At 37.1% G+C, this 24,982-nt stretch overlaps 3 protein-coding genes and 1 long non-coding RNA gene across 9 annotated transcripts; 1 reads left to right on the top strand and 3 right to left on the bottom strand.

Annotated features, from left to right (window-relative positions):
* Positions 1-520: 520 nt before the first annotated feature.
* LOC112285209 (uncharacterized) lies at positions 521-2,458 on the bottom strand. 2 transcript variants are annotated; one of them, XM_024525871.3, is made up of 4 exons: positions 2,319-2,458; positions 1,306-1,570; positions 1,068-1,121; positions 521-954 (listed from the first exon to the last, which is right to left on the bottom strand). In XM_024525871.3, exons 2-4 carry the CDS (start codon positions 1,454-1,456, stop codon positions 788-790), a joined length of 372 nt encoding a protein of 123 aa, XP_024381639.1. In that variant the 5' UTR covers positions 1,457-1,570; positions 2,319-2,458; the 3' UTR covers positions 521-787. The 2 variants fall into 2 exon arrangements, with proteins under 2 accessions (XP_024381639.1, XP_090108332.1); XM_090252206.1 differs by lacking the exon at positions 2,319-2,458 and having other exon boundaries at positions 1,306-2,287.
* Positions 2,419-5,330, top strand: LOC141045658 (uncharacterized). 5 transcript variants are annotated; one of them, XR_012217954.1, is made up of 5 exons: positions 2,419-2,556; positions 3,323-3,873; positions 4,111-4,251; positions 4,640-4,768; positions 4,900-5,330. It is a non-coding gene; the product is annotated as an uncharacterized LOC141045658 (long non-coding RNA). The 5 variants fall into 5 exon arrangements; XR_012217955.2 differs by lacking the exon at positions 2,419-2,556 and adding an exon at positions 2,565-2,816; XR_012217953.2 differs by lacking the exon at positions 2,419-2,556 and adding an exon at positions 4,358-4,456 and having other exon boundaries at positions 2,823-3,873.
* On the bottom strand, positions 4,261-6,424 carry LOC112284532 (uncharacterized). The gene is made up of 4 exons (XM_073535527.2): positions 5,931-6,424; positions 5,705-5,817; positions 5,243-5,483; positions 4,261-5,101 (listed from the first exon to the last, which is right to left on the bottom strand). Exons 1-4 carry the CDS (start codon positions 6,279-6,281, stop codon positions 4,874-4,876), a joined length of 933 nt encoding a protein of 310 aa, XP_073391628.1. The 5' UTR covers positions 6,282-6,424; the 3' UTR covers positions 4,261-4,873.
* On the bottom strand, positions 6,372-8,466 carry LOC149988595 (uncharacterized). The gene is made up of 7 exons (XM_090252255.1): positions 8,280-8,466; positions 7,854-7,939; positions 7,514-7,701; positions 7,408-7,425; positions 7,076-7,251; positions 6,790-6,917; positions 6,372-6,596 (listed from the first exon to the last, which is right to left on the bottom strand). The coding sequence occupies exons 1-7, from the start codon at positions 8,464-8,466 to the stop codon at positions 6,372-6,374; spliced, it is 1,008 nt and encodes a 335-aa protein (XP_090108381.1).
* Between the last annotated feature and the right edge of the window lie 16,516 nt (positions 8,467-24,982).

Below are 24,982 nucleotides of genomic sequence, written 5' to 3' on the forward strand. Positions count from 1 at the left end.
ATGATTTGCTTTCATGACAGTGTAACTGTAGGTAGAATGACTGACTACTATACTACGTATTTACTGTGGGTAGAAACCGAACATTTAATTAATAGCACTTTCTTTTCAAAATATACACCAATGAACACGAAATTACGCTCGAGGTCAGGAAGGACCCTAGCAGAAATAACCCCAACTGTAATTTCAAGATTGAAAGTTGGCTTGAAAGTGTTAGCGATACGTCCTCTCAAATCTCACACTGTTTAACACAGGTGTGTTGAACCAATATGATCGGACAAGTGTGTAGGACCGTTAGAATGAGTAGTTATTTACAAGCTAAAACCCATGTCTGTTGGTATAAAAGGCTACCATCCTGCACCAACTCTTCTGCCGAAAAAGAAACACATTTCATGCTCATTGATCTTCTTGTACGGAGCTGTCCTTATTGTGAAGTGAATAACATCGTGCAACGTGCGTCACAGTCCACTATCCACTCCTTGAAGTGTGGGTGCTACCATCTGGAGATTTATCGGTTTCAAAAACTTTTGTGTAGAATGTGCCAGTCCTGTGCCCTTCTCTCCGCTCACAAACTTTATGATGAGAGTACAGTAAAGATGTGCTCTGCAACTTCCTTATTTTGATCTTACCTTCAAATTAATAATCTTCCTCCGCAGTGTAAGCTCACCTCGTTCATTAACTGCTTGTTCCCCACCTGTTGGTGAATCGATTGTCCAAATATCTCAAAAGACAGGTGTGCGGATTGATGACATAAGCTAACATGGGTGGCGCATAGGACATCAGGATTAATCTAGTATCCCCCCAGAATGTGAGATTGACTGCCATCGGCGTCCTGGGATCGCAGGAGCTCGTCTGCTGGGTGAGGCTGGTACATCGCATCAGCATCTTGTAACGAATCTTCATCAGCGCGGCTCCTCATTTCGTAAAGTGTGGGAGTCGCATAATATCCGAGTGCTTCTGCAACAGAAACTTAGAGAAATGGCCATGTGCTCTTGAAACAAGGGATACTGACATCAGATTCGGAACAACAAACACAATTGTCCGTTCACATTGGTTACAAGAATTTTCACCTAAATCATGACTCTTGTGTCCACGTGGATTTGTCAGTGTATTCAATTCCTCAGCTGCGATATCGTGCATGCCACAGCCAAGTCAGGAATTGGCAGACATGGACACCAAAGGCTTAAAAGGTGCAGATTCAACACTCATTACAGAGATAAACAAGTACTCACAAGGTATTATTTACTCTAACAACGTCTACAAACTTGAGGTCCTAGCAATGTATGGCATTTTTGAAAGCCAGCCGACCTGAAATCTGATCCAACAGTAAACCAAGAGGTAGTTTTGGTACAGCATTGGCAGCGTCCTGCGCCAGGAGTAAAGCGACGATCATCAAGAGAGACGTCACTTGCAGAAGATCCGACGCATGGACACCTCTTTTTCTCGCCTGTTGCATCATCGCTCGCCTTGTACTTCAAATTTGGATTTGTAGGGTTGTAGGTGAGAGTGGGGGATCCTAGATATGGTTGGTTCCGTGCACTGAATTCCTCTGCAACTGAGTCTTGTTACAGAACTGCACGGGAGAATCCGCAGACGATCATGGGAAAATCAATAAGGAGGCCATGGAAGCATTGAACGCCGAGCCGGCACCTAAATTTTGCGAACTGATTGCAGGAGTCTCCTTGGAGGGAGCACAAAATTTCTAAGTAAATGGACCTTGAGCCGGAAGAAGTTCTTCCAGTCCCGCACATTCAATTACGAATCCAAGGAGCTGAACTGTCGGTCGCCTAGGATTGCTACGAAATGAAACAGACCGAAATTCTGATGCTCGTCGTCGGCTGAATGGCACAAATAGTGTCGTCTCAGAATTGACCGAAAAAAAACTTCCTCGTGTGGTAATGAAAGTGGCCTAGAACATGGAACAACAGGCAGCGGAACAGGCACTTCCATACAGGTCTAAAGTAACGTCTGAGCCAGAAAATCTTTCAAGTTAGACTTTCCTCAATGTGCAGTCACGAATCTCTTGCCTAGGCGTCCAAATTACGGCGTGGGAAAAGGACCTCATGATGAAAACTCCTGTGATACGACTGTGCGACACCTGATACCGACGCAGCACCCACAATGTGCTGGTGGCCACAACTTAAGGGGATATACTTGAGATGTCCATCCTAATTTTCAAATACGCCACATAATCACACACACACACACTCACACATACACTCACACACTCTACACTGCAACCATAGAGATACAGTAGAGTTCAACACTGTCACGCTTCATACCCAAAATTCAAATGAGATAGCAAGGAGTGCAATTCTTACCCTATCGGAACCGCCCATCAGAAAACCAGACGCACATACTCCAAAGTCGAATCAACACTGACAGACTAGTGAATTCCAACTCGAATATTGTAACGAGTGTGATGCCAATTGCCCACGTTGCTTTTCCAAAAACAACACTGAGTTCAGAGGGATTTTTCTCGTTGAGCTCTTCTAGAAAACCTTGGGGAGGAGTTTTCCCATTGATGAGGCGCTTGATGCAAGAGGTGGTGGCTTGTCGGTAGGTTGATGCGGCACAGCCGGCGTGGAAACTGGATTTTAAAAATCCCCCTTCACACCAGAGATAGACTTGTCATGGGTTGAGGCGGTAGAGTTGGTTCCAATGGTTTCACTGTGTGGATCGAATTTAAGTGACAATGTGCTGTTCGAAAACTGATGAGGGGTTTTAATACTTAGAAGTTTATTTGAGAAGGTCATGGTGCAAAAGTGTTATGAGAGGTTCCTAATTTGGTGAAGAAAAACCCTTCTTCAAAAGCATTGGTATTTGGAGATAATATAAAGTGGAAAGAGGCCATAAAATGAATTAAATATTTTTTTATGTGTATTCTTTTATTATGATTTTGAATGTGTTAATTCATATCTTGATTCTAGTTTTATTCATTACTGTTATATTAAGTAAAATTTAAACACTTTTTTTTTTTTTTTTTTTTTTTTTTGGAAAAACAACCTCTTAAGGATGACCTATCACAACACTATTTTGAAGAAAAACACTGTTCATACTAAGTAGGATTATTATTATTTTTTTCTTATAGATGTTTTGGACTGATTTTTTCTAGTTATAAAAATCAATTGAGTAAGGCTTTTTAATTTAACCGATCCAATTTTTTTTTAAGTTATGGTTTTTTTAGGTTTAAAAGAAATTATTTATATCTTATTCATGACTTAATAGTCTTTGCATTTTTTTACAACTTAAGTAGCTATAAAAATTCTATTTTATTTATGCTCTTCTAAAATTAACACCTTTGTCATGTTCTTGGATGGTACAGGAAGTTGAGTTTTTTAAAAAATGCTTGAAGGATGTGGTTACACCTAAAGTTAATAGCTTTTCTAAAAAAAGATTATCGAAAAATAAACCTTTCCCTCATTTCAAAAGTAAAGGGCAAGATTTTTTATTTTATTTTATTTTATTTTTTTTATCACAAAATGCGTTGGAATTTCATGCAACCACCAATTCAAATATCAATATATAATTGTTTTGGTAAATTCGTGCTGTACTATTGCATCGTATTGCTCTCAAACCTCTTCTTCAATGTAGCCATTGCTTGCAATTGCCATTGTAATATAATCAATATTTATCAAAAACATTCTCTATCATCACAACAATCATCATCCTCTAACCATACTGTTGGTGCAAAGAAATTTGTAATAAAAAAAATAGAAATTTAAGTGCGCATGACATAAAGATATAATAGAAAATGTACAAAAGATATAAATATCTTACACATCAGCGTACCCAATCATAACATTTGCAAATAATCACTCATGGCAAGAGTAAAAATAAAAAAAGAAAAAAATTGGAGACTGAAAACTTTGTGAGGTATTTACAATATAGTTCCATTTTTTAAGCTTAAAAGGCCTTCTCATCCGCTTCAACCATTCACTATAACTTCTGTTGTGCTTGATTCTTTATTGTAAAACTGGCTTAAGGTTGTTGAGTAAATTAAACCTAAAGGAATATTTACATTTGTGAATTGTGAGTAGTTTGGAAATTATTGCAAGCATAATTTGGCAGAGTTTGAACGTGATTTGAACATGGGTTTGATTGTTTGAACAGGATTTGGGACACAGAGAAGAATTTTATTCGGCTGCTGCGAGTAAAAACTTGGAGTAACAAAGCAGCTAGAGCTATTTTATTGTACAATCTCAAGCTTGTTGCCTGTACAAATATAAGCTGTGAAGCAGGTTCGAAGAGAAGGTTGATCTAAGTCTTGAAACCTCCATGTGCTGCTTGTATTATGTTCAAAAGAAACGTACAATTTTTTTTTTTTTGACATGACAACCGGTTCGGAACACAATTGTAGACGAGTTCCTGAATGCTCAAGCAATCCTCAAACACAATTAAGCTAGGATCCAATGCTTGGAAAGAAAAAGAAAATACCATGACCAGGATTTGTGCTTGTGTAATTATCGGAACTTCAGCGACCTCCGCGTTCCGTAATAGTCTATGAATTTACAAAAACAATACTATATCCTTCAATCTGCATGTGATAAAACTCAAGCACTACTATACCAAACTTCTAATACACTATTTAACTGCTACTTATCCACTAGCTTCTAAACTTAAATTCCTTTACGTGCTTCAGCTCTTCACATATCAATAAAAACATGAAGGATTCAGGAGCAGACACTGCTCGAAAAGAAGATCATTTCGTGTCCCGGATGTATGTACCAAGACCTCCTGCAATATCCAGCTTGTAATGTACACAAAGAAGGTAAATTACCATGTGAAAGTGTTATACGAAAACTTAATCTATCTTAATCTCTCCTTTATAAGAGAACATGCACATGCTACACTAATAAGCGACTACAGCAGTGTCTTATTTGCTCCCATTGTCTGTCTCAGGTTTGAGAAATTGGACTGGAACAACAGGTATGCTATACCACCATTCACCGATTCGCCGCATAAATCGACGCGAAGATGCAATCCTCACGGGCATTTCGCTTGAGAACACGTTTAGAAAGATAATTAGAATCAACCAGCGAGTTGGAAAGATAAGCACGACGACCGCCAACGCGAGGAGGATGGCTATGACATGATTCGTGGCCTGCATGAGGACAAATAACTCTATCAAGATTAATTCTGGAATAAAAGAGTCGCGTCTCAATGTGAATTAGCCCACAATGATCTCAAAGTCCTGCGATAATCGAAATCAGACGAGCAGAGGAAAAATATCAATAATAGACACCTCAGGACGGGCTGATAAAATCAAAGCACGTGTCTTGAGCAGAAATATGTTGCCACTCTGAATTAATGCCTCCAACTCTGTCAATGCTTGTTGCAAGGCTAGCAGCTGCTCAACCGTGTTCTGATTGGGAGGCGACGATATTAAAATTTCTTTGATTGGTGCTCCATCACGCATTCTCCGCACATACGCCATGTAGGCAGCCATCATCACTAGCGATAGAGGCAACACGTAGGGTAGCCCACTAGGGAAAAAAAAAAAAAAAAAAAAAAAAAAAATACAACACAACACAACACAACACAACAGAAAGATTGTAAGTAATAGCTCCGAACCACAAGCGCGCAGAAAAATACAACATGCCGTCATCTTGTATCGTATCATCACCCTTAACAACAGTGTCCTTAGAATTGGCAGGTTTTAACAATATAATAAAGGTTGTGAAAGGTAGTTGCACTTGGAACCCACTTGAATATAATGCAGCAGCCAATAACACAAAATGTGAGCGACTTTAAAGGCCCCTCCCAGATAAATACACTATGAAGCCAGGTAATAACTGCTATCAGAGGAAGCACCAGCTCCTACAACCAAATGACCGAGATACGTTAGTCTCCATACTTGTCTTCAATGGAAGTTCTCATCACGACAAAGTAATTAAGATACAAGCAGCTAACCATTGCCGAGACAGGAGTACCTTCATAACAGCAGCATTTGTACCAATGCCCTCAACCTTTTCTTCCTTTATGGTAGCCTGCACTAAGAGCACTTTCTTCGAATTATCTCGTGATTGTTGGATTGCTTTCTCCAAAGGAGAAGTTTCACCAATGAGAATCTCTCCAACGGGCACAGGTGATTCCTGTGTCTTTTCAGACCCTTTAGGAGTTGACGAACAGAAGCTATTTACAACAGTTGCAGCCGAGATGGCATAGATCTTGTCACCCTGGTGTTTATCCTGAACACTTTCTTCACCCGCTTGTACTTCTCCACGATCCGTGCCACGAAGAGAACAGGCCAGTTCTGCCAATACTAAATCCCCACTCGGCATCTCTGATCCTAATGAACAGGTGAGCAAATTTTCAGGTTTTGGTGATAGAACATGAAACGTTTCTTTTGTAGCTCTTAACCAAGCAATCCCCTATACCGCCCTCGCTAAAGTTTCCGCTTTGCCTACACCCTCCAGTTGATAAGTCCGGATGAATTGGTGAATTGACACTACTTCCCGAATAATTGCCAACCAATAGTCACGCCGTGAACGCCCTTTCAGCTCCGGAAACTCTAACACAACTGGATCCACCCTGTGCCCGAACAACCAACAGATGATGAAATCAGTGTATTTAAAATGCTCGGAAAAGAGGTGCCTCTATGCCTTACGATATCTGTATTGAAGCTTTATCTGTTCCCTCTGAGGTGAATCTAATTCATGGTATGAAGCAAACTTGGTACAGTGATGGTCTACACCATTGAATAATACAACATGCAGGCCAACTTTGATGCTTAACTTACGTGACGCTTGATTTATACATAACAGCCTTATCAAAAAGGCGGGCACCTCATGGTCCGATCAAATCTGGCTTCACCATGTGCATTAAATCTGCCGAAAGGTCAAATTTCTTGGGTTTGTCATAAGACACAACCCCAGTGGCTTCAAAGTAGAATGCATGATCCGTTAGGGTCAATCGTCCTGCAGAGAGGTAAGGAGCCAAAATCGCAAAAATCAGCACACTGAAGGGGGAGAAAAACCTTGAAATGGTACTCGTAATAGTATGAACCATTTTCGCGTGATAGTGAAAAAGAGCTCAAATAACGAGCAAGACCGGTTAGTATCGCCGTTAACTGTACCAGGCCAAGTAGATACACCAACATGCTGGGGGACAGGCTGAGTTGTGGCAGTCCCATTTATATCAATCAGTGTCTCATTCTTTACCAATTGCAAGGCCTTGAGTAGCGCCGGAGTTGCTTGGTTCTTTATAGCCCTGATCGATCTGAGCAATAAATTTTCAAATACAATGATGAGTTAAATCCTCGTCTTTAACTCTCTTCTTTGGCTCTGGTCTTTAAATATGTAAAGAGGAAAACAATTTCCGCACGAATATTGGAATATAGCTTAGATTCTGTTGTGAAGAAAATCAATCAATCGTTTCCACTAGGATCTGGCATATCCCCACATTTACATACAAGCCATTTTTGTGCTTTAATTGCACAGATTCCAAACAAAGAAGTTCAAATAAGCAGTATTATACATCCAGAAATTAAGTAGAGATTTAACCAAAAGAAAACTAAATGCAATAATGAAACCCAAAGGTAAAACAGGCTGGAAGAGGAATAAATGGGAAAGGGAAGACGGCCTCCTCTGCTCGCAATAAGAGATTCAAACTGGCTGTGCAATCCATTGCGTCTGCAATGGTGGGAATAGCAGGTGCAATTCTTACAAACGCATCAGGCCCAACAGTACTCTCCACATCCACCTGCATGTACCATGACATTATTGGATAATATGCTTAGAACCAGTACGTCTACAAATAGCTAATTTAGGGTTAGCGGAAGCCTATTGTACTATATTTTCTCCTAAAAGGCTAATGGTAATAGACTTGATGCGGGTCTGGAAGAACATTTGGACCATCAGGGGCATCAGATCAGAATAGAATAGTGCCGAATTTTCCTCATCCTCCCGTTCCAGAGTCCCTCGTCGATGACTCAGGTTCTCTCAGTCATGCAGCCGAAACACAAAGGGGTAGGGATAGGTTTAATTCTGCCACAAAATGATAGCATCATGATTAAGGACTCTAAAATGGTTCCGAACGACTTGCTTTCATGAAATCTATGTGTGAAGTGTGAATTCCCTTCTAGCAGTAGAAATCCACTAACACTGCATCAATAATACCGTATATTACATTGCAACACTTACACTGCATCAATAAGTCTAATGAACTTTTTGCATCAATAAGTCTTAAGAACTTTTTGCAATGTAATATACGGTGTTATTGATGCAAAACAGTAGAATACAGGTTGTGACGAACCAAGTAACATGTCTTACAACCAATACCTTGAAAAAGAAAAACCACGATATTTCCAAGTGCAGACAACTCTTTTATCCATTTTCGAGTGTCTGACGGTGTGTGCTCAAGCTCCTGTGGCTTCTCAGCAACGCCAAATTTTCCACCAAATATGTCCATTAAAGTGGTGTCTCCCGTGATCAAGGAATCTAGCATGCTTTTGGTCAACACTGCCATCGCTACCTAACAATGGAATTTTTAATCAGTTAGTTTCTAGCAGATGATTCCATAACACCTCACATTAGAAGGCTTCAACCTTACGAAACAATACACACAAGATGAACAGATAAACAAGTTGACAAAACGAAGATGCTTAGCACCTATTGCTTTGAGTATCTCACAGTCTAAGCTCCTAGATCCTGAAATCAAACACTGCTGCGTAGAGAAAATATAGTCTGCAACTCAAGCATTAAAAAACGCAGTACTGCTCACTGATGACAACTGATTCAAATGTGCTGACAAACAAGTTGAACGTAGTCACTGAACCTAGTGGACCATCAAACTATAACATTGGTTAGTAAGACAATGCGGGTTGCTAGCGATTAAACTAAAGGAATGTTCTTTGTGTTTGATTACACCTTCTTGATGTTGTATAATGTATATTCTTGCTTGAAAATGTTCTAGGCACTTAGCTTTGGAAGGTAAGTAAAAATGCAACAAATTCCTACCAAGTCTAATAAAGTCTTAAATGAATTTTAAATAATCCTTAACAATCCTAATCAAAATTTAACCAATTCAAAAGGAATTTAAAAGAAGTTACAAAAGAAACATAAAAAATAATAAAATAATTTTAAAAATAATAATAATAAATAAATCCTAAAGAAATATAAAAATAAAATCTTAAAGAAATAATAATAACTTTAAATAATATTAGAAATTTAAAAAATTAAAATAATAGGAAATATTTTTAAAATACTAAAAACAAAATTTTCAAATAAATCCTAAGTAAATCCTAATCAAATCCTAATTAAATCTTAATCAAATTTTAAATCTTAGACCAATTCTAATAAAATTTAAATAAATCATAATCAAATCTTAGATCAAATTTTAATGAAATCCTAATCAAATCTTAATCAAATTTTAAATCAAATCTAATTAAATCCTAAATTCTAACCAAATCCTAATCTAATCTTAATCTTAAGCAAATCCTAACCAAATCCTAACCAAATCCTAATCTAATCCAACCTTGATGCTGATATTCTATAGTCAAAATCTCTTAATATCACTATTCAATATGTCTCAAATTTTGCATAATTGATACAAGTTAAATTTATTACCTATGCACAAAATTATATTTCAATCTAACTAAGAGATTGAGGGATATCTTAGAAACTCTTATTGGTCATCTAAATCCCAATTTCTGAGACGTCAATATGTTTGAATTTCAATAAACTTTTAACATATCCCTAAATCAAGCTTAAATCTGAAATACAAATTATGCACAATAACAACCACTTAATTATAAAATTTCACTTCTAGATGATTTATAAATCTCACATAAATGTCCAAATTATCAATTCTTTAAATTTTTAAAATTTAAAATTAATCCAAACTTTGTAAAGTCTTTACAAAATGTCATAGACATACATATTTATTCTAATATTTATTTATATGATTTAATAGAAGTAAGTAAAAATAAATTTATTTCGTAATATTTTTTAGAAAAGCTTCTTAAAAGCTACATAGATACTACTTTGACTTTATATATATTTGTAGTTGATGGATAGGTTAGAAATTTCGTCAACAAGTTAACTACATGTTGATAGCTTGCACAACAAGCTAATTATGTGGCACACATATAAAAAACTTGCCTTACAAGTTAAGATACATGTCATGCAAAGTCAACACGTTTTAAAGGTCTTATAAGATATCGCCACATAGCTCATAGTTAAGAGTATATATGGAAGCAATAGTGAAGCCTTCTTCACTCTTGTCAAATCCTTTCATGCTTCTAGTCTAGTTTCAAGAGTCTCTAATTTTTTTTATCTTTTGGCAATAGTCATTCTATTTTTTTTTAACATATATACTTTTCTATTTTTATTTTGTCATATTTTTTTGAAAAAGTCTCACTTATTTATTGTCATGGACATACACATGTAAGCCAAAAATTACATGTATAAATAAGTAAAAGTAAGTAATAGTAGATAAAAATAAGTTAATTCTATAGTATTTACTATGAAAGCTTTCTAGAAGCTTCATAGAGGCTACTTTGATTTTATAGGTCTCTTTAATTGACTTTTTGGATTAGAAACGTGGTCAATAAGTTGGCCATGTGCCATACATATTGTTAGCTTGAAGACCAAGCTAACTATGTGGCCCACACATAGAAAAACTTGCCTTGTAAGTCATGGCAAGTGTCTTACAAAGTCAACACATATTGGAGGTCTTATAGAATGTCGCCATGTAGCTCCTAGTTAGATAGTATATGTAGAGACAAGAATGAAGCTTTCTTCACTCTTGTCAACTCGTTTCTTGCTTCAAGTCTAGTTTCAAGGGTCTCTAGTTTTCTTGGCTTTTTGACAATAGCCATTCCAATTTCTTTCTTAATATATATATTAAATTATTTCTATTTTATCATCTTTCTTTGAGAGAAGTCTCATTCGTTTATTTGACTTTATCGTGTTCTAGTCCTTAACAGATTGACAAGAGTACACTTACAATATCAGAGCTTTGTCTAACCTTGATTAAGAGTGGATTACCTCTTTTTCTTGATAAGACATAAGCATATTAGAAGTTGTGGATTATCCTCTTCTAAACTGATATTGTCCTTAGTATTTTCTTTGTTCTTAAGTCCTCTCTTCTATTTGTCTTGAGCAATATTAGACTTCTTCTCTTTTCTAAGTGTTATCATGGCAGAACTTGCTGAAATGAAGAGTGCAATGGCACAAATTATCAAGGACAAGAACTCAATGAAAAAAACAATTTAGACAAGTGAGCCTTCACTCAAAGAGAGGTAACAAAATATATATAAATAAGTATATATATTGAAAGAGGAACTGGAATGGCTATTGCCAAAAGACAAGAAAACTAGAGACCCTTGAAACTAGACTAGAAGCAAAAAAGGAGTTGACAAGAGTGAAGAAGCCTTCACTCTTGTCTCTATATATACTATCTAACTAAGAGCTACATGGCGACGTTCTATAGGACCTCCAATATGTGTTGACTTTATAGGGCACATGCCTTGACTTATAAGGCAAGTTTTTCTATGTGTGGGCCACATAGTTAGCTTGATCTTTAAGCTAACAACATGTGTGGCACATGGCCAACTTGTTGACCACGTTTCTAATCCAAAAAGTCAATTAAAGACACCTATGAAGTCAAAGCAACGTCTAAGAAGTTTCTAGGAAGCTTCCATATTAAATATTATAGAATTAACTTACTTTTACCTACTTTTACTTACTTCTACCTATTTCTATATGTAATTATTAGCTTACATGATTATGGCCGTGACATTACCCCCCCTTCTAGGGACGAGTTCCACGAGGAGTGGTCATCATATGTTGAGAAAATCTATGATGCGACGAATTGTAATCGCCACATACTCTGATCTCTGTTCTCTTTGAAGATGATTGATTGTCACGGCCATAATCATGTAAGCTAATAATTACATATAGAAATAGGTAGAAGTAAGTAAAAGTAGATAAAAGTAAGTTAATTCTATAATAATTAATATGGAAGCTTCCTAGAAACTTCCTAGATGCTACTTTGACTTCATAGGTGTCTTTAATTGACTTTTTGGATTAGAAACGTGGTCAACAAGTTGGCCATGTGCCACACATGTTGTTAGCTTGAAGATCAAGCTAACTATGTGGCCCACACGTAGAAAAACTTGCCTTGTAAGTCAAGGCATGTGTCCTACAAAGTCAACACATATTGGAGGTCCTATAGAACGTCGCCACGTAGCCCCTAGTTAGATAGTATATATAGAGACAAGAGTGAAGGCTTCTTCACTCTTGTCAACTCCTTTCTTGCTTCTAGTCCAGGTTCAAGAGTCTTTAGTTTCTTGTCTTGCGGCAATAGCCATTCCAGTTTTCTTTTAATATACCTACTTGTTTATATTTTGACTTATTATATCGAGATAGCCTTTTTGTGTATATTTTCCCTCATCGAGTCTTTGTCCTTGACAGATTGACAAGAGTACACTTACAATATCAGAGCTTTGTTTTTTCTTGAGTAAGAGTGGATTACCCCTTTCTCTTGACAAGACATAAGCGTATTAGAAGTTTACGGATTACCCACTTCTAAACTGATATTGTTCTTAGTATCTTCTTTGTTATCAAGTCTTTCTTTTCCTTTGTCTTGAGCAATATCAAACAAATTTTTCTTCTTAGTGTCATTATGGCAGAGCTTGTTGAAATGAAGAGTGCAATGGCACAAATGCAAGAGCAAATGAGGGAGTTAATGCTTGCGATGCATCAACTCAATTCACCAACACAGGAAAGAACAAGAATAGCAGAAAGTGGGGATATAGAGATGATCGGAGCTACTTCAACATCTACAACAAATCACGTTCCTTCTCCAATTGTACAACACCCTATAAGCACTAGAGAACCAAGAATTGCCTTACCTGAGAAATTTGATGGTACGAGATCAAAGTTTCGAGGGTTCATCAATCAAGTACAATTGGCAATTGAACTTCAACCGCAAAGCTATCCAACTCCAGGATCACAAGTCAGGTTTATTGGCACTCTACTTTCTGGTTCTGCATTATCGTGGTTTTCGTCTTTTCTTGAACAACGAAATCCAATATTGGACAATTTGGAAGCTTTTTTGGCGGAGTTTTGATCTATGTATGGTGAACACGATGCAACTCGTGTTGCAACAAATAAGATCCGAATTCTGCGACAAAGAAATCGCTCAGTAACAGTGTATGCTTCACAATTTCGACAACTTGCAATTGACATCAAGTGAGATGATGCTGCACTCATCAGTCAATTTTTTTATGGATTGCAATACGAAGTAAAGAAATTGATGCTCAACTTACCTGATCCTCAAACTTTGAGTCAAGCAATCGATTTTGCGGTAAAATGTGATAATCGACTTTTTGAATTTCGATCCGAGAATCATTCACGGGAACCTCAATGCTATTACTCAATGACAACATCAACATCTTCGCCAAACGTACATTCGGAAGTAGAAGACATGCAAATTGACGCGGTACGTTTTAAACCCCTAATTGAGCAAGAAAAGATTCGTCGTCGTCAAGAAGGATTATGTTTATATTGCGGAGAACCTAAGCACACTGCTCAACATTGTCCAAAGAAATGACGCAACTATAAAATGAGGGGTACGACGGTCAAAGAAGACAACATGTCGGAAAACGGATTCGTCCAACTACAATAGGGACTGTGCAGCTGGAACCTTATACAATTCCTAATAAAGGTCCTATCCTCTCCTCAGAACCCTCTCCTTGTTTTATAATAGACTTATATTTAGGACCTAAGAATTACAAAGCCTCTGCTTTATTAGATTCGGGAGCCTCAGCATGTTTTTTAGATGAACAATTTGTTAAAAGTCGTAAAATACCCTTTGTACAGAAACCTAAACCAGTACATGTAGAAGTCATAGATGGTCGTCCCTTGTCTTCTAGAGATGTCACTCATAAAACTCATCCTATAAAAGTAACAATAGACGGTCATGATAGCTACATAGCTTTTAACATAATTAAATCCCCGTCCAATCCAGTTATTTTAGGTTTATCTTGGCTAGAAAAATATAACCCTCGAATAGATTGGAATTCGCATAAACTTGACTTTTCCAAAAGCATTATTAATAGTTCTACGAACCAAGTAAAAAATTATAAGTCTAGTATAGTAAAACCCGTATTGATAGGTGCAAAAGCATTTATACACGCAGCAAAAGAAGGATCAACTTTTGCTATTTATGCTGCACTTATTTTTGAAAACGTAAAGACTTCAAGTGGCATTCCAAGTCAATATCAGGAGTATCAAGACGTTTTTGAGAAAAAGAATGCAGATATTCTTCCTGAGCATCGTCCATATGATTGTTCAATCGACCTCAAGGAAGGAACTCAGCCACCATTTGGACCAATTTACAGTTTATCGCAAGATGAGATGGCTCAACTCAAGACATATATTGACGAGAATTTAGCGAAGAATTTCATACGCCATTCAAAATCTCCAGCAGGAGCTCCAATTCTATTCGTAAAGAAAAAAGATGGATCTTTACGAATGTGTGTTGATTATCGAGGACTCAACAAGATCACAATCAAAAACAGGTATCCATTACCTTTGATATCAGGACTCCTTGACCAGTTGAATCAAGCTAAGATCTATACAAAAATAGATCTAAGAGGAGCATATAATCTAGTACGGATTAAAGAAGGAGATGAATGGAAGATTGCGTTTCGAACCAGGTATGGACATTTCGAATATAATGTCATGCCCTTTGGACTCACGAATGCACCAGCTACTTTTCAACATCTCATGAATGATGTATTTCGTGAATTCTTAGATAATTTTGTCGTCTGCTATTTAGACGATATCTTGATCTATTCTAAGAATGTCGAAGAACATGAAATACATGTTCGTCAAGTATTACAAAAACTTAGAGATGCAGGATTGTACGCCAAGATGGAAAAGTGTGTATTTCACACTACTCAAGTTGACTTTTTAGGATACATCATTTCAAATGATGGTCTCATGATGGATTCTAAGAAAGTCCAAACAATCGTGGATTGGAAGATTCCAAGGACGGTAAGAGATGTCTAATGTTTCTTGGGATTTGCCAATTACTATCGGATCTTCATCAAAGATTTCTCACGAGTTGCAGCTCCACTTACACGCTTGACTAATAAAGATAAATTTCAATGGAATCAAGAAGCGGAAGCAGCATTTGAAGCCTTGAAGACATCGTTTGTCTCTGCACCAGTCTTATATCGTGTTGACTTTTCCAAGGCATTTTTTATGAAAACAGATGCATCAGATTTTGCCTTGGGTGCAGTTTTATCACAAATGGGAACAGATGACAAACTTCATCCGATAGCTTTTCATTCAAGAAAATTCTCAGCAGCTGAGATCAATTATGAGATCCACGATAAAGAACTTCTTGCGATCGTGGATTCCTTTCAAGAATGGCGTCATTATCTAGAAGGCGCTTCTAGTCCAGTCACTGTATATACAGATCACAAGAACCTCGAGTATTTCATGTCAGCACACGTGTTGAATCGTCGTCAAGCTCGTTGGAGTATGTCTTTGTCAAGATTCGAGTTCATTATCACTTATCGGCCAGGAAAACAACAAGGTTTGTTTGATGCCCTATCTAGACGTTCTTATTTTGCACCAAAAGAAGGAGATGCAGCTTTTGAGCAACAAAGAACGGTCCTCTTGAAACCGGAGCAATTTCATCTCCGAGCAATGAAATCAACATTGACTGTTGATTCAACTTTTCTCAAGCAAATCCAGTCCAATATGTCCTCAGACCCTCTTGTTTATGATATCGAGAATAATTCTTCCAAGTCTCATGATCCTTCTAAGTTTGAGTTCAAGAATAATCTATTATATTTTGAAGGACGCCTATATGTTCCAGAAAGAGAAGCACGTTTACGTGTTCTTCAAGCACGTCATGACTTTCCAGCAGCAGGGCACTTTGGATATAATAAGACTTTGGAACTCATATCAAGAGATTTTTGGTGGCCACAAATGTGGAAGTCAGTCAAAGACTTTGTACAATCATGTGATATTTGTTCAAGATCAAAAATTCCTCGTCATCGACCTTACGGACTTCTTCAGCCATTACCTATACCAGAACAACCATGGTCTTCTGTTTCTATGGATTTCATCACAGATCTTTCAAGCTCAAGATCTTATGATTCTATATTTGTGATAGTAGATCGTTTCACCAAGATGGCACATTTTGTGCCATGTACAAAATCTATCACAGGTGAAGAAACAGCTAAGCTTTTCATTGATAATATCTATCGCTATCATGGATTACCTAAAGATATCATATCGGATAGGGGAACTCAATTTGTGTCAAGATTTTGGAAGACCCTTTTCAAGATTTTAAAAGTGGACATAAAGCTATCTTCGGCTTTCCATCCTCAAACTGATGGACAAACAGAGCGCGTAAACCAAGTCTTGGAGCAATATTTAAGGTGTACTATCAACTACCAACAAGATGATTGGACAACCCTTCTGCCATTGGCAGAGTTTGCTTATAATAATACGGTACATTCTTCCACGCAACAAACACCTTTCTTTGCCAATTATGGCTATCATCCACGACTTGATACTTTTGATTTTTCAAAAGTTGATAATCTTGCAGCAAAAGATATGGCAAATCGGTTGTCAGAGTTACATGCAATAATGAAGACACAATTGAAGGAAGCTCAAGAACGACAAAAGATAAACGCAGATCTATATCGTAAGGAGCAACCACAAATCAACGTGGGTGATAAGGTATGGCTACTTCGTCGCAATATCAAGACTACTCGACCTTGTGACAAGTTAGACTATCGTAGGCTTGGCCCCTTTTCTGTTTCTGAACAGATCAACCCAGTTGCATATCGGTTACATCTACCGGAGTCAATGAAGATCCATCCTGTATTCCACGTATCTCTTCTTGAACCATATAAGACAGTGGATATACAAGGAAGAAGACAAATGCCACCGCCTCCTATAGAAGTAGATAATAATGAAGAATTTGAGGTGGAAGAGATATTAGACTCAAGGCGGCGCCGAAATAAGCTGGAATATCTTGTTCATTGGCGTGGATATGATATTAGTGAACGCACATGGGAGCCATCCAGGAATCTAGCAAATGCATCAGCTAAAGTCAAAGTTTTTCATCAACGACATCCATCAAAACCAAGATAAAAATCTCTCTTATAAAAGAGACAAGATTGAGGCAAGATAAAATTCAATTTTCTATCCTTGTTTGTAACTTCTTTAAATTTGTGACGCTAATTAGATGGAGGGCCAACAACCAGCGGATTCAACTCAAGAACCTTCGTTTGCTGACCTGCCGGACGAGACATTACGATTGTCACAACCTTCAAGACGACACCATCGAGATGAAGATCTTCAAGAACGACATGTTCTTCCTCGAATAGATGGTGAGATACAACGCGTTTGGTATCACGATTTGGGAAGGGACTCTCGATGTTTGGTGATTTTGCTAGAGGTGGGAACAACTCCTGATGGTGTTCCGAATATTCTATTCGAAGGAAGTTACGAAGGCCTCAACAATGATCAAATAACTGGGTGGTCTTCCCGCCCTGGTATGGGACACTACCGATGGTTGAGAGGCCCTATCAATCATCTTCGAAGAGAACAAAGATCAGAGTATGTGGCGAATATAATTCGTCGCATCATAGATTTCCTCAACATATGATGACCGCTCCTCATGGAACTCGTCTCTAGAAGAGGGGGTAATGTCACGGCCATAATCATGTAAGCTAATAATTACATATAGAAATAGGTAGAAGTAAGTAAAAGTAGATAAAAGTAAGTTAATTCTATAATATTTAATATAGAAGCTTCCTAGAAACTTCCTAGATGCTACTTTGACTTCATAGGTGTCTTTAATTGACTTTTTGGATTAGAAACGTGGTCAACAAGTTGGCCATGTGCCACACATGTTGTTAGCTTAAAGATAAAGCTAACTATGTGGCCCACACGTAGAAAAACTTACCTTGTAAGTCAAGGCATGTGTCCTACAAAGTCAACACATATTGGAGGTCCTATAGAACGTCGCCACGTAGCCTTTAGTTAGATAGTATATATAGAGACAAGAGTGAAGGCTTCTTCACTCTTGTCAACTCCTTTCTTGCTTCTAGTCCAGGTTCAAGAGTCTTTAGTTTCTTTTCTTGCGGCAATAGCCATTCCAGTTTCCTTTTAATATACCTACTTGTTTATATTTTGACTTATTATATCGAGATAGCCTTTTGTGTGTATATTTTCCCTCATCGAGTCTTTATCCTTGACATTGATAGGGCCTCTTAACCATCGGTAGTGTCCCATACCTGGGCGGGAAGACCACCCAGTTATTTGATCATTGTTGAGGCCTTCGTAACTTCCTTTGAATAGAATATTTGGAACACCATCAAAAGTTGTTCCTACCTCTAGCAAAATCACCAAACATCGGGAGTCCCTTCCCAAATTGTGATACCAAACGCGTTGTATCTCACCATCTATTCGAGGAAGAACATGTTGTTCTTGAAGATCTTCATCTCGATTCGGTCGTCTTGAAGGTTGTGACAATCGTAATGTCTCGTCCGACAGGTCAACAAATGAAGGCTCTTGAGTTGAATCCGCTGGTTGTTGGTTCTCCATCTCCTGAGCGCCACTACTACAATGAAGCTTCAAATAAGAATTGAAAGTAGAATGTTATCTTGCCTAGATGTTGTTTCTTTTATAAAGAAGGTTTTCATCTTGATTTTGATAAATGTCGTCGATGAAAAGCCTCCACTGCCTTTGCTGCATTTGCAAGATTCTTTAATGGCTCCCATGTGCATTCACTAATACCATATCCGTGCCAATGGACAAGATATTCTAATTTATTTTGGCGCTGCCTTGAATCTAAGATTTCTTCTACTTCAAACTCTTCATTATTGTCCACTTCTATAGGATGAGGTGGAGCTTGTCGTCTTCTTGGTATATCCACTGTCTTGTATGGTTCAAGAAGAGATACGTAGAATACTAGATGGATTTTCATTGACTCTGGTAGATCTAAACGATATGCAACTAGATTGATTTGTGCAGAAATAGAAAATGGTCCCAGCCTTCATTAGTCCAACTTATCACAAGGACGAGTGGTCTTGATATTGCGATGAAGTAGCCATACCTTATCACCCAAGACGAATGATAGTTGTTCCTTTCGATAGACATCCGCATTGGCCTTTTGTTCTTCTTGAGCCTCTTTTAACTGCGCCTTCATCGTTGCATATAGCTCTGATAAATCAATTGCCAAATCTTTCGCAGCAGTATTATCAACTTTTGAAAAGTCAAAAGTATCAAGTCATGGACGATAACCATAATTAGCAAAGAAAGGTGTTTGTTTTGTAGAAGAGTGTACCGTGTTATTGTAAGCAAACTTTACCAATGGCAAAAGAGTTGTCCAATCATCTTGTTGGTAATTAATGGTACATCTTAAATATTGCTCCAAAACTTGATTAACACGCTCCGTTTGTCCATCAGTTTGAGGATGGAATGCCGAAGATAGTTTTATATCCACTTTAAGAATCTTAAAAAGAGTCCGCCAAAATCTTGATACAAATTGAGTTCCCCTATCTGATATAATATCCGTGGGTAATCCATGATAGCGATAGATATTGTCAAGAAAGAGCTTAGCTGTTTCTTCACCTGTGATAGATTTTGTACATGGTACAAAATGTGCCATCTTAGTAAAATGATCTACTATGACAAATACAAAATCATAAGAACCTGAGATTGGAAGATCCGTGATGAAGTCCATAGAAACAGAAGACCATGGTTGTTCTGGAATGGGTAATGGTTGAAGAAGTCCAAAAGGTCGATGACAAGGAGTTTTCGATCTTGAGCAATCATCACATGATTGTACAAAATCTTTAACTGCCTTCCACATTTGAGGCCACCAAAAATCTCTAGATATCAGCTCCAAAGTCTTATTATATCCAAAATGTCCTACTGCTGGGAAGTCGTGACGAGCTTGAAGAACACGTAAACGTGCTTCTCCTTCTGGAACATATAGGCGTCCTTCGAAATAGAGTAGGTTATTCTTAAATTCAAATTTAAATGGATCATGAGATTTAGAAGGATTGTTCTTGATATCATGAACAAGAGGGTCTGAAGACATACTTAACTGGACTTGCTTAAGGAAAGTTAAATCAACAGTCAATGTTGATTTTATTGCTCGAAGATGAAATTGTTTCGACTTCAAGAGAACCGTTCTTTGTTGCTCAAAAGCTGCATCTCCTTCTTTTGGTGCAAAATAAAAACGTCTAGATAAGGCATCAGATAAACCTTGTTGTTTTTCTGGTCGATAAGTGATGATGAACTCGATCTTAATAAAGACATGCTCCAACAAGCTTGGCGATGATTTAATACGCATTCTGACATAAAATATTCGAGGTTCTTGTGATCCGTATACACAGTGACTGGACTAGAAGTGCCTTCTAGATAATGACACCATTCTTGAAAAGAATCCACAATTACAAGAAGTTCTTTGTCATAGATCTCATAATTGATTTCTGCTGCTGAGAATTTTCTTGAATGAAAGGCTACTGGATGAAGTTTGTCATCTGTTCCCATTTGTGATAAAACCGCACCCAGAGCAAAGTCCGATGCATCTGTTTCCATAAAGAATGCTTTGGAAAAATCAACACGATACAAGATTGGTGCAGAAACAAATGCTGTCTTCAAAGATTCAAAAGCAACTTCCGCTTTTTGATTCCATTGGAGCTTGTCTTTATAAGTCAAACGTGTAAGTGGAGCTGCAACTCGAGAGAAGTCTTTGATGAAGATCCAATAGTAGTTGGCAAATCCCAAAAAACATTGGATATCTCTTACCGTTTTTGGGATCTTTCAGTCTATAATAGTTTGAACTTTCTTAGGATCCATCATAAGTCCATCATTTGAAATGATATAATCTAAGAAATCGACTTGAGTAGTATAGAATATACACTTTTCTATCTTGGCATAGAGTCCTGCATCTCTTAATTTTTGTAACACACGACGAACATGAAGTTCATGTTCTTTTGGATTCTTAGAATAGATCAAGATGTCGTCTAGATAACATACCACAAAATCATCCAAAAACTCTCAAAAAACATCATTCATTAGATGTTGAAAAGCTGCTGGTGCATTTGTAAGTCCAAAAGGCATGGCGTTGTATTCAAAATGTCCATATCTAGTTCGAAACGCAGTCTTCCATTCATCTCCTTCTTTGATGCATACTAGATTGTATGCTCCCCAAAGATCTATTTTTGTATAGATATTAGCTTGATTCAGCTGATCAAGAAGTCCGAATATTAAAGGTAGTGGATACCTTTTTTTGATGGTAATCTTGTTGAGTCCTCGATAATCAACACACATCCGCAATGATCCATCTTTTTTCTTCACAAATAGAATTGGAGCTCCTGCTGGAGATTTAGAATGGCGTATGAAATTCTTGGCTAGATTTTCTTCAATATACTCCTTGAGTTCAGCCAACTCATTTTGTGATAAACTATAGATTGGTCCGAATGGCGGTTGTGTTCCTTCTTGAAGGTCAATTGAGCAATCTTAGGGACGATGTTCCGGGAGTATATCCGCATTTTTTTTTCAAATACATCTTGAAATTCTTGATATTGGATTGGAATGCTACTTGAAGTCTTTTCACCAATAGAAACGGGTGTAGCAAAAATAATGTATGGTGATTCTTTCATAGCAGCATGCAAGAAAGCTTTTGCACCTATAAATATGGGTTTAATTGAACTAGACTTATGACTCTCTACTTAATTAATTACATTGTTAGTTATACTTTTAGAGAAAGTAAGAGTTCGAGAAATCTAATCTATTTGAGGGTTGTATTTTTCTAACCACGATAAACCTAAAATGACTGGATTAGAGGGAGATCTAATGATATTAAATACTACAAAACTATTATGACTATTGATTATTACTTCTATAGGAAGGGTTTCGTGAGTAATATCTCTAGAAGACAATGGACGACGATCTATGACTTCTACATGAACAAGTTTAGTTTTCTTTACTAAAGATTTGCTATGTCTTTTAGTAAATTCTTCATCTAAAAAATACGCTGAGGCTCCTATATCTAACAAGGCAGAGACTTTGTAATGTTTAGGTCCTAAAATAACATTTAATGTAAAACAAGGAGAGGGCTCTGAGGAGAGAATAGGACCTTTACTAGAAGTCGTGCAAGGTTCCAGCCGCACGGTCCCTATTGTAGTTGGACAAACTCGTTTTACGACATATTATCTTCTTTCACAGCCATACTCCTCATTCTGTGATTACGTTGTTTCTTTGGACAATGTTGAGCAGTGTGCTTGGTTCTCCACAATATAAACATAATCCTTCTTGATGACGACGAGTCTTTTCTTGCTCAGTAAGAGGTTTGAAACGTACTGCATCAATTTGCATATCCTCTACTTCCAAATGTATGTGTTGAAGAGGTGTTGGTGTTGCCATTGAATTATAGTAACGTTGAGGTCCACTTGTACGGTTCTCAAATCAAAATTCAAAAAGGCGATTGTCGCACTTCATAGCAAAGTCAATTGCTTGACTCAATGTTTGAGGATCAGGTAAGTTGAATATTAATTTTTTTACCTCATATTGTAATCCGTAGAGAAATTGGCTAATAAGTGCAGCATCATCCCACTTGTTATCAGTTACAAGTTGTGAAAATTGTGAAGCATATAACATTACAGATGTTGAAGTAGCTCCAACTATTTCTATATCTTCACTTCCTGCCAATCTTGTTGTTCTTTGTGGTGGTAAATTGAGTTGATGCATTGCAAGCATTAACTCCCTCGTTTGCTCTTGCATTTGTGCCATTGCAATCTTCATTTTAAGAAGTTCTGCCATGATAACACTTAGAAGAGAGAAGATGTCTAATATCGCTCAAGACAACTAAAAAAGAGGACTTGCGGACAAAGAAAATACTAAGGACAATATCAATTTAGAAGAGGGTAATCCACAACTTCTAATACGCTTATATCTTATCAAGAAAAAGGGGTAATCCACTCTTAATCAAGATTAGACAAAGCTCTGATATTGTAGGTGTACTCTTGTCAATCTGTCAAGGACAAGAACTTGATGAAAAAAACAATTCAGACAAGTGAGCCTTCACTCAAAGAGAGGTAACAAAATATATATAAATAAGTATATATATTGAAAGAGGAACTGGAATGGCTATTGCCAAAAGACAAGAAAACTAGAGACCCTTGAAACTAGACTAGAAGCAAAAAAAGAGTTGACAAGAGTGAAGAAGCCTTCACTCTTGTCTCTATATATACTATCTAACTAAGAGCTACATGGCGACGTTCTATAGGACCTCCAATATGTGTTGACTTTATAGGGCACATGCCTTGACTTACAAGGAAAGTTTTTCTACGTGTGGGCCACATAGTTAGCTTTATCTTTAAGCTAACAACATGTGTGGCACATGGCCAACTTGTTGACCACGTTTCTAATCCAAAAAGTCAATTAAAGACACTTATGAAGTCAAAGCAACGTCTAGGAAGTTTCTAGGAAGCTTTCATATTAAATATTATAGAATTAACTTACTTTTACCTACTTTTACTTACTTCTACCTATTTCTATATGTAATTATTAGCTTACATGATTATGGCCGTGACACAAATGTAAGAGCAATTGTGGGAGTTAATGCTTGCGATGCATCAACTCAATTTACCACCACAAGGAGCAATAAGTTTGGCAGGAGGTGAAGATATAGAAATAATTAGAGCTGCTTCAACATCTATACCAAATCATGTTCCTTCTCCTATGGTGGAACGCCCTCCCAGTGTTAGAGAACCAAGAATTGTCCTACCCGAGAAGTTTGATGGCACCAAATCAAAGTTTAGAGGATTTATCAATTAAGTATAACTTGTGATTGAACTTCAACCCCAAAGCTATCTAACTCCAAGATTGCAAGTTAGATTCATTGATATGCTTCTTTCAAGTTCAACATTATCATGGTTTTCATCTTTTCTTGAACGACAAGATCCAATATTGGATAATCTAGAGGCTTTTCTGGTAGAGTTTCAATCCATGTATGGAGAACGTGATGCAATTCGTGTTGCAACCAATAAGATCCTTATTTTACGACAAGGCAATCGATCAATAATATTTTATGCTTCATAATTTTGATAACTTGCAACTGATATCAAGTGGGATGATGCTGCACTCATTAGCCAATTTCTCTATGGATTACAATATGAGGTAAAAAAATTAATATTCAACTTACCTGATCCTCAAACATTGAATCAAGTAGTTGACTTTGCTGTGAAGTGCGACAATTATCTTTTTAAATTTCGATCTGAGAACCGTACAAGTAGACCTCAACGTAACTAAAATTCAATAGCAACACCAACATCTCTTCAACACATACATTCAGAAGTAGAGGATATGCAAATTGATGCAGTACGTTTCAAATCTCTTACTGAGCAAGAAAAGACTCGTCGTCGTCAAGAAGGATTGTGCTTATATTGTGGAGAATCTAAGTATACTGCTCAACATTGTCCTAAGAAATGACGCAATCATAAAATGAGGAGTATGGCAATCAAAGGAAGTAGCATGTCGGAAAACGAATTTGTCTAGCTACAATAAGGACCATGTGGTTGGAACCCTGTACAATGTCTAGTGAAGGTTCTATCCTCTCCTCAAAATCCTCTCCATGTTTTACGATAAATATTATTCTAGGACCTAAATATCTCAAAGCCTCTCCCTTACTAGATTCAGGAGCTTCAACATGTTTCTTAAATGAAAAATTAGCTAAAAGATATAGCATATTTTTAGTAAAGAAAACTAAATCTGTTCATGTAGAAGTCATAGATGGTCATTCATTGTCTTCAAGAGATGTTACTCATGAAACTCTTCTTATAGAAATAAAAACTAATAGTCATAGTAATTTTATAATATTTAATATTATTAGTTCTCCTTCTAATCCAATCATTTTAGGTTTATAATGGCTAAAAAAATATAATCCTAAAATAGATTGGACTTCTCGTAGTCTTGACTTTTCTGAAAGT

The sequence above is a fragment of the Physcomitrium patens genome, chromosome 7, assembly GCF_059467195.1.
Source record: "Physcomitrium patens ecotype Gransden chromosome 7, ASM5946719v1, whole genome shotgun sequence".
In the NCBI taxonomy this organism is placed as follows: Eukaryota; Viridiplantae; Streptophyta; class Bryopsida; order Funariales; family Funariaceae; genus Physcomitrium; species Physcomitrium patens.